The sequence below is a fragment of the Taurulus bubalis genome, assembly GCF_910589615.1.
Source record: "Taurulus bubalis genome assembly, chromosome: 21".
In the NCBI taxonomy this organism is placed as follows: Eukaryota; Metazoa; Chordata; class Actinopteri; order Perciformes; family Cottidae; genus Taurulus; species Taurulus bubalis.
Genome location: NC_136609.1, coordinates 2,577,121 through 2,587,536, shown reverse-complemented (window position 1 = coordinate 2,587,536; position 10,416 = coordinate 2,577,121). Strand labels below are relative to the sequence as shown.

At 40.6% G+C, this 10,416-nt stretch overlaps 1 protein-coding gene across 1 annotated transcript; it reads left to right on the top strand.

The window, feature by feature from the left end:
• Positions 1–4,276: 4,276 nt before the first annotated feature.
• Positions 4,277–8,472, top strand: LOC306752967 (D-beta-hydroxybutyrate dehydrogenase, mitochondrial; the record flags this gene model as incomplete). Its single annotated transcript, XM_079236800.1, has 5 exons — positions 4,277–4,391; positions 6,131–6,544; positions 7,225–7,377; positions 7,463–7,596; positions 8,107–8,472. The coding sequence occupies 5 exons, from the start codon at positions 4,277–4,279 to the stop codon at positions 8,470–8,472; spliced, it is 1,182 nt and encodes a 393-aa protein (XP_079092926.1).
• Positions 8,473–10,416: the final 1,944 nt, after the last annotated feature.

The following is a 10,416-nucleotide window of genomic DNA, read 5'->3' as shown; positions in this document are numbered from 1 at the left end:
CTAAATGTACAACAAACTCTCTAAATGTACAACAAACCCAAGAAAACCTACGGTCAGAGTGTCCCTGAACGCACCACCCCGCTGTAATAAACGTCCTGTTCCTCCGCTTGCAGAACTCAACTCTGGTGATATTTTGTGGTCTTTGAGGTTGACGTGTATTTTCCCATCTTTGCATCTCTAAACTGACTTTAACTGTGTTTCCTTTTCTACTTTTCTTCTGTGTGCGTGTGTGTGAGAGAGATGCATTGCTGGTATTTTTCTAACAAACTAAATATGATAATTAATTTATCCATTGGCCAGTCGAGACTTTATGTTGTCTTTTGTTGATTGTTGACAAAGAGAGCCCTCCACTCCGGCAGAGTAAGTATCATTCAAGGTCAAACAAACATTTCTGCGTCGCCGTCTCTATTATTTTGTCCTCATTCGTGCCGTTGTGTCTCCTCAGCGAGGGCTGCAGGCGGGAAAACACCGTGAAGAACGTCGGGTGCAGAAAGTACGCCTTTAACTCTCTGCAGCTCAAGGCCTTCCCCAAACACTACCGACCACCTGACGGCACCTACGGGAAGGTGGAGACCTGATCGGAGCCTCATTGTCGGACCGTAAGGCCGCTGTGCTTTGGGAAGGCCGGGATCGGACACCCGGTTTCTGTTTCAGAGGGTTCAGAGTAAAACACTGTTTTACCCTCCTGAAAAAACAACTTGCAGATTTCTACCACCTTAGGATGAACTTTTTTTTTTTTTAATATATTAGTTGTTTATTCCATATTATGCATAACACGCTGAATTCAAGAATGTTCAAGTTTATATTTCTCATTGTGAAAATGTACAAGAACGACTCTGCCTCACTGATCAGCACTGATACGATCAATATCGGCCACGCAAACGTTTATATTTATGCTCCACGACATAAATCAAGAGAGAAATCATTCAGAGCAATTACAGTATTTGGACACATTTGCAAGTTCTTGAAGCCTTAGATGAAATATTCAGGGTATGATATTAATATTGAGGGGGTGAAAACTCTCAGAAATCAAAGGATTTTGTTTTATTATTGTCAATAAATCTCATGGAAATGCCACCAACTCGTACTCAAGAGTGGGTCACTTCACAGACTGAAATGTTTCCCGCTCTTTACTTCTTAAAACGCACCGTTTAAAAGCCACCCAGAAGTTTCCATGAGCAAAACATGGAAGGGAAAAGAGAAGCATCGTCATCTTGTTTCAGGACCGTGAGGAACTGTAACTCTGTTTTGTGTGAAGAAAACTGGACTGAAATTCCCAATAAAGTCGGAATATTCTCTAAAAGTAGACAATGTGCCAAATGTGAGTAAATAAAACTTTATTAATCTCAATCGGAGGAATTAAATGATGCATAAATGGATCAATATTAAGAGCCTGCACCTCTTCATTCCACCTGCTGTTTATATGCAATTTGATTTTGCTGCTTATGATTGAACCCACTTGGCATTTTCATGGTTAATTTTAATTAAATCACCAAAAATAAGATGATTTGCAGCGTGAATAAAATCCGAAGCAGCTAAACAGAGTTCAGAAATACTATTTTCTACTTGAAGTTGTGGAAAAAGGGGCACATTGTTTTGCATTTTTATCACATCTGTGTATTTATGTTGCCACATGTATTTGCAATGACCTGTCTGAACCACACGGGGGAGCCACTGCGTTAGTGAACCATCTTCTCTACAGTCAAACAGCATCACAGCGCCATCAAGGGACACTTATCCTAAAATGTGCGACTCACAGCTGATGGAGATCAGCACAAACGTTTTGTTGTGTTCGTCAATCAAAGAAGTATTTTCTGTTCCGTCAACATTGAGATTACAAGACTTTCTGTCAATTTGAGAACATCTGTGAAGGTTTGAATCTTGCAATATATTATAACTTGTCAATATCTGACGCGAAAATAAATATAAAATTGATTTGCTGTTTTGTTTTTTATATATTTAGATACATAATAAATACAAATGAATCAATGTATATAGGTAAAAAAGGAAGAAACGTATTTGATCTATATAAAAGTTAAGTCATACGTTATATTACTTTCTTAGCTTCTCCACTGATTCTTCACATGAACTTCAGCCTCATTTTAGCTAATTTTAGCTTTTTGATTTCAACATTTGTCTGTTAACTATGTGTTCATAACACAGTGTGTTCATTGTGTCTGTAAATTCACAAAATGATAGTTGCTATGCAGAGCCAGCATCCTGTCAGAGAGAATACTGTCGTTGCTGTCAACACCATGTATGTGTAGTTTTAGTTACAGTGCATTTCCTTTCTTAACATTCATAGAAGACTGGTTTAAATAGTAGACACTTTAATGTAAGTCATGAAGCGAGGTTTTCTCTGACAGAGCTGTGGCAGCATCAGTAATATCAATGTGTTAATAATCAACATTAGCATCAACAGCTAAACACAGGCGCCTCTGAGAAGTCCAGGCGATCAGAGAAACACACTACATTGTTTTCTCCCCAAGGTCATGAGCTTTATGAGTCATATGAGTATTTTAATAGAATGGCAATAACAAAACTCGGCCACACAGACACACCATCCCCACAGCACTGTGACGTCTTTTCCCAGCACTAAGGTTCATTTGTCCCAGAGAGAGAGAGAGAGTTGTTCTCAAAGGACAAAGTCATGTTCCTCCCGGGGCTCGGTTGTCATGGTTCTCATGGTTGTCATGGTTGTCATGGTTCTCATGGTTCTCATGGTTCTCACCTAGCTTGATGCCACACATGACCTACAACCTACGGAATCCGCCAATTGCGCCAAAACCACTGTGAGACAAAGCCTCAGCAAGATATCGACCACATTCCAGCCCAAAAACTGAAATATGACTTACTTATGGATAAACGATGCTTGCTTGGTATGTTTTGGTGCATCTGCTTGAGCAGAGCCCCTCTGTTGTGGAACCAGAGGCGTTCAAGGTCCAGGAAGAAAGTTAGGGTATTTTGGCTTTCAGCAGACCTAAACCTACGGTTCACGAAATCTGTAAATTAATTAATTAATTAATCTAAATTAATTACTAAAAATATTTAACTTCACTTAATCAAAGTGCAGCGATACTGTTAATGCATAGTAATATTTTATAGTAGAAAAAAGCGATGATATGCATCATTAAAAAGAGAAAATACATCTGAGGTTTTTTCTTTTCTTTCCTGTGTTCTATCATCCACCAATAAACCAGTAACCCATATACCGCTATAAGAACCTCTTAACTGATCTCACTAGTGTTGTCTGTATATTGTACCTTTTTAAATTATTCAAGTAGCCCCTTGTGGTTGGGGAGATATTCTGTATTTAGTATGGGGATGCAATTTTGAAGAAAAATGGCTGGGGGGCTAAACGAGTTAAAAGCATGATTTTAACAGTGATAGTGTAGAAGCATGATATCTTTATTTTAGTTCACAGTATTAAATGTGAGATGATTGTGTTTATTTGTTGGATTCTTCATGTGTAGCGAGGGACTAAAACATGGATACCAGAGATTTATATTTATTAATATAGATCCCAGTCGCCTGCTTGTCTTCGGCTGTGGGAGGAGACTGTGTTCCAGTCCAGCTAGTTTCCCATTATAAACTTTGAGTCTGCCTTCTTAACCGATATATTGAATAGAGTTCTTGCATGTGTGTTTTATTGAGTGGCTCTTTGCTGACGGTACATTTAGATTAGCTTTGGTTCAGCGGTGGCTTGACTCCTCGCTGACCTCCCTGATGGTGCAGTTCAGCCCCACGTTGTTTATTATTATTTGCTTGTTAATTGGTTGACTTGATGTATGTATTAATTGTATAATTTGCTCTGTCCCATCCTTTATTTTGATCTGCATTGAGGCCTTCTTTTGAAACTCCCATCCATTCCATGCATCGTCAGTTTAGTCACAATCAGAAAAAACATGAACATTATTTTGAATGTACAGAATGCAGCTTTTCAATTCAGCAACAACAACTAGTTAAAAAAACATGCACAATATTTCTATTATCTAAAGATTACAAGAAATCATGAAAGTCAAAACTGCTGTTACTTCCACGTGCATTCCAAGTACCATCTGTTATGATGCGCTTCTCTGCTCACATTAAAGAGCAGAGAACATAGTATTATTATTATTATTATTATTATTTTCGCTCGCCATTTTTCCTTCGGCGCAATGCTTGATGGAAAACCATCAAGCATTGCGAGTATCATACTTGTTGCATGCTTAAAACCCCAACACAATAAAGTGCACCTAATCCTGCATGCATGCCGCATGTTAAAGCTTTTCCCCAAATGCCCTCGCTGGAATTCGAGGAAGTGGACTCCAAGAAAGAAGGTCTGCGACTCGGCATCCGGCTGAGGAACAAGCCAACGAACAGAGACCCGGGAGGTTCCCCCAACATCCACCGTGACCTTGGTCTCCGTGACCTTGGTCTCCGTGACCTTGGTCTCCGTTAAGTTGATCATACTCAAGTACTTTAAGTTTGCTTAATGCTTAAAGAAAGCATTTTAATCGTGTGGAAATCATTTCCATGATTCTATTAAGTTGAAAGTGTCATTTCTTTGAGTGTAGGAGCGTCGTGTCGGCACGATAACAGAGGAAGAGTGAATGAGATGTGCAGCACAAAGCGCCAGTGAGCGGCTGCAACACATGATGTGTGGGAAAGAAGACGGCACATCATACCTCCCGCTTGTGCTCGCATCATAATGATGGTGCTGTTTTATTCCTCTGAAACAGTCCAGTGATATGTGACCACTGAGACATTTCATTTAGAGGGGAATCAAAGGGATCTCTTTTATATTCTGTGGAACCCCCCAAAGCAGATGAGCACACAAGGTTTCCGGAATATCATCAGTTTTATCCCATTTAACTCGCACCATGTCTGCTATTGGGTTCTCTGTAGGTTTGGTCGGTGCTGCAGCTCCATGATGGTGTTTTGGGAGTTTCCACGTGAGCCAATCCCTGAAGAAGAAGAGCGAAGAAGAGGAGCCGTTAACAAAGGAGCATAGCAGCGGAGGTAAGTACTGTAAATCTTGCCAAAATGAGCAGAAAAGAGTAATTGTTGATTCTTTTTTCTTTTGCAGCGTGAAGGTTTTTTCTTGATGCAACCCTGTGTTCTATAACAAGACACCTTGAAACTTGACATTAGCAGTGATGGAAGAAGTATTTAGATCTTGTACTCAGGTAAAAGTAGCAGTACTATAGTGGAAATGCTCTAATATTTAAAAGTCCTGCATTCAAAATGCACCAATATATACTAAACCTTTTAAAAACCAATCCCTGTATAAAACTGTAAATCATAGCTTGTTTTATGGAGAAAAAAAGCCCCAACCTGCTGTATGTGGATGTATTGAACACCATAAGTAATATACAAGTGGAATATATGGTTTGGTACATGAAAAAATTCAAATGTCTCAGATGTGCGCAAATAGGCTCCAATGCAATTTTTGGAGACCTCGTCTGAATGTTCTCTGTACTAAACCGTCTCTTTTCTAAGACCAGTTTTGAGGTACTTTACTTCCATTTTATGCTACTTTATATATTTCAGCTTTGCTTCATTTTGCAGGCAAATATTGTACTTTTTACTCCACTACATTTATTTGATCGCTAAAATAACTTTGCAGATTTGCAAAATGGAAATCAACCAATAAATGATGATGAGAAAGTAGTTAAAATGTCTCCATTCATACCAGCTGCAACATGAATGCATCACTAATTATGATTTAATATGAATCTGAAATGGGCCATTCTGCATTATGAGTTATTTTCTAACGTATATTTAAAGCGACTACGAGGAAACCGGAACAATCCCAGTAAATATTCTTTAGAAATGTTTAATAAATGCATCATGAATCCTCTTCAGGAGAGCATCGTAGGTCCTCCATGCTCCTCTAGTGCCTCAGTCAGCTCTCCTCAAACGACCGTCTGCTCTTCCAAAAAGTCTCAGCCTTCATAACTGATTAGTCGAGGTCTTGCTTCTTCCTCATATGTTGATTGTTGACATTTCCAGTGAGAAACAGTGTTGCGCAACAGAGGTGTCTTTTGAAGTCACATGAAAACCTGAACAAATTGTTTGACCCCAACACAAAAAAGAAAGCACCGCCTCCACCGGCGGTGTGTTGCGAGTGAGGCCATATATTGTGCAGCGGACGGCCCCGTCAGACACTCTTCCTCCACGCTGGTTCGCAGACACTTCATCACCATGAATGCAATCTTCTTCATCTGCCTGATCACCGGCGTCGTCACCATCGCCGCCATGCTCCTCTTCGCCCTCGCCAAGCTGTTTTCCCGCCACTGCTGCAGCGGCCAAGGTGTGGACGGCTGCGGCTACGCGGTGCTGATAACGGGCTGCGACAGCGGCTTCGGGCACCAGCTGGCGCAGTGCCTGGACCACAAAGGGTTCGTGGTCTTCGCCGGGTGTTTGACCCCAGAAGGAGCCGGCGCTCAGAGTCTGGCCACGGAGAGCTCCAGTAACCTGAAGATCCTCAAGATGGACGTCACCAGCGACGAAGACGTGCAGCGGGCCAAGAAGATGGTCCAGGGGAACCTGCCGGAGAAAGGTGAGAAAACAAAAATAATCAGTCTAATCAATTATTAATGTTAGTATTACTTAATTCTATCAATGAATGTCAATACATTTGTTTTATTAAATCAAAATTGTGAGATACTACGTCATGTTTTTGGTTTATCTCAATTATTTGATTTTAAAAGCTTGTAACTTTGCCTTGTAATTGTAATTTACTCACTTAAAATTAGATGTATTATCTAATCATTTTTGATCTACCAAGACTGTCTTTATTTGTCACAAGATCTTAAATCCTCATTTTGAGATGCGACTGAAGTTAGTCAAAACTATTTGAGTGTTTTTATTTGTTATTCCTTAAAATGTACAAATTCATAAGAACAATAGAAGAACTAAATCCTTTTTTCTAGATGCTAAAGTAAGAAACTCAAAATGTAGACTCATAACTTACTATCTCGAATAAGTTTTTGACATACGAACACGCCACATAATTATTACTAATTCAGTTCAGTTTTCATGCATAATCTCTATCATCATGCATTCGTGTCCTGAAGCGCCTTTTGAATGGAGATGATATTGTCCGATGAAAATCGAATGATTTCACGGCAGTTTCACACGTTGTCGTGATTGAGAAATCCGTCAATAATGCATAAAAAAAAAGATGAAATCTGCACAATGCACGTCATTTTCCAGCAATTACTTTTGATGCTCCGTCAGGGTTGTGGGCGGTCGTGAACAACGCGGGCATCACGGACTGGGCCGAGATCGAGTGGAGCTCCATCGGAGACTTTCGCACCATGGTGGACGTCAACCTGTTCGGCGCCATCAGGACCACGTTTGCGTTCCTGCCTTTGATCCGCGCCTCCAAAGGTGAGCTAACGGAGCTACGCTTCACCGCAACCTTTGCTTTCTTTACTGGGGCTGGTGTTTTAAAGTTACTGCTTTTATGTTTCAGGTCGCATGGTCTACATGTCGAGCATCTTCGCCTTCTTCAACTGCCTGAACATGGGCGCCTACAGCGTGTCGAAGAGAGGCCTGGAGGCGTTTGCCGATTGCCTCCGCGTGGAAATGGCCAGTTTTGGTGTGAAGGTACGGCAGTGATGGCATGATATTTAGGGGGAAAGTCTGCGGTAGATTCAAAATGTGACGCCTGTGGGAAGTTGCAGGCTTCTTTTTTCATCATTACACTTTTTAATTCAGCGACAAAAAGCATGCACAATCTTTCTATAATCTATCATACAAGATTACAAACAGGCTGCTGTTACTTATACGCAATATTAAAAACATGTATTTTAAATCGTTTAAAAAATGTCATTTTATGAACGTCCACGTGTATTTTCCTAATTATTAAATATAAAGTACTATCTCTGCTCACATTAAAGAGAGTATTATTATAATTTTTTCCGCGCCAGAACTCTCTTGTTACCGTCGGCCATTTTTCCTTTAGCACAATGCATGATGGCCCTCCACTTCCTGTCGCCGTGCATTGTGGGATACTGTATAAACAGTATAAATAATCCTCACTACACATTGCACTATTCAGCCAAAGCCTTTGCGATGAAAACACAGTGGAATGAACTCTTTGTTCTCCGCCGTCAGGTCAGCGTCATCCAGCCGGGTAACTTCGGCCAAGCCACCAACATCCTGAAGATCAAATCCAGTTCTGATATTTGGGAGAAATTGGACGAGGAACGCAAGCAAATCTTCAACCGGCAGTACATCGACCTGGCCAACAAGTACTACACGACATCGTGCCAGAGCGGGTTCAAGAACGCCGACATGGTCATCGACGCCATGCTGCACGCCGTCACGGCGGCGCGCCCCAAATACAGGTACCTGCTGGCCTCGGCCATGGACACCTTCTTCTTCCAGCTCTTCCCGTTCCTCCCCACCATCCTCACGGACGCCGTGTTCTCGTTCAGCTCCATGTACGCGAAACGAGAAGACTTGCTGTACGCTAAATAGGTGGCGGAAGAACCCGCGCGTCTCTGACAGTGGTTTCTGTTCTTTTTATATCCATGTTGCACATTTGTTATAAGAAAATATGATTGTCTCTCTGTTGTAATAAACATTTTACTTCGATCATGATTGTTTTTTTTGTGTTTATTTCTTAGAATTTAGTCACTTGTTTTATTGTATTATCAAAGGATGAACATGAAACATTAGATCGGCTTTTTTTTACATGCACTTGTGTTTAGGGTTAGGGTTAAACTTTAGAAAACACCTTCTTTTTTTAGGTGAGCTCACGTTTGGGAGCATGTGACCGAACATGTGACCGAACATGTGACCGGTGTTTGTTGTTGCTCAGCTGCTTCCTGTTACACTGATTGTTCAAACATTTATTAACAACAACAAAAGTGTTTTTGGAAGAACAGAAAAGAAAATCGATTTGAGCCGTTGCACAAATATTAAGAGTGTCGCAAATGCAACAATTTTGAGAGTTTAAAAAAGAAAGAAACCACTGTACTACAAGTAGGTCTGGCTATAATTTGCATAGACAGAAACGATATGTTAAAAAAGCTTTTCTTGGACAGATGACAGAAAAACAAACTGCTGCACATGATCCACAGCACACTACATCATCTGTGAAGCGTGACGGAGGAAACGTCATCGCCGACCTTCAATCAGAGGATGGCCGGTTCGATCCCCGGACCATGTCGACTTAACGTCAATTAAGACGCCTCATCCAATGAAATCCTGAAATCAGGATTTGGGTTTATGGGTGAAGGAACAAAAGACACACTTGATCATATAAATAACACAACGGAGACCAGTTGGGCTATGAAATTTAAACTGGTCATGTGGACACCGTTTTTCGAGGTGGTTTTATAACTTTTATAACAAAAAACAAACAAACAAACAAGAAACCAGCCAGAATGAAAATGAGTGATGACACAGCTGATCAGCTTCGGCAGCAAACTGTCAACAGATATTTCTTCTTTCAACAACATCACTGAGTCAACATTTGTATATACATTCATGGCTTTAGGGCACTTTACATGAAATGATCTGATAGTAACTTGGTTTATTTGGCTTTAGTTTCACTTCATTTGAGGCTCAAGTCCAGACCTTTTTATCTCATATCCACTGTGAGTGTTTGCTGAGGAGTCCTGACAGCGTTATCTACCCGTTCGTTTGGCAACGTCCCATCATGCACCACAGGAATGCACCCCTGCTTTTGTTTTGTTTGAGTTGCAAATCGGGCCATGACTGCATGTCGTTGCGCTCCCCTGTGCTGCACATCGACATTGAGTGATCCCTGCAGACTCAACGCTCTCGACGTGTTCCCATGCTGACGCTCCAAACTGCTCACTGAAAGAACAATGAGGGCGTTTGTTGTCACAAGTTCCTTGATGATTTCCTTTTTTTAAGCGCTACTTTGATTCAAAAGCGTGCATGATGCGAGACGATGAGCGAGCGCGTTCACAAACCTTACAGTGTTGGAGACAAGAGGAGCATTCTCTCTTTTTTTGTTACTTTGGTGCAGGGAAAGTTATCAAAAGGTGCCGTGAATTCTGGTTCAATCTTGTTGACTCACCAATTTATTTATATTTATGGTTTTGTTTTACTTAGTTTGGTTTTGCATTGTTTTGTATTGCTTGGTTTTGTGTATATTAGTATATACTATAGTATATTATATATACTTGTTTTATTGGTTTTAGCCTTTTTAGATGTGCTGGACGTCCTGTATTTTAATATATTGTCAAAGTTGTTTATTATAATGAATGTGATACTCTTGAGAGAATCCTTGGTCTCATTAAGCCATCCACTGCCACATGGATGCTTTTAAACTGCTCTTTAGTTGTTTTGAGCAGTGTTAAAAATGCAAGTATAATTTGAACCGGATCAAGGCCTCGTGGTCACATTCTGGCAATTTATTCATTGCTCAAAGTTTTTTCCATTCAAAGA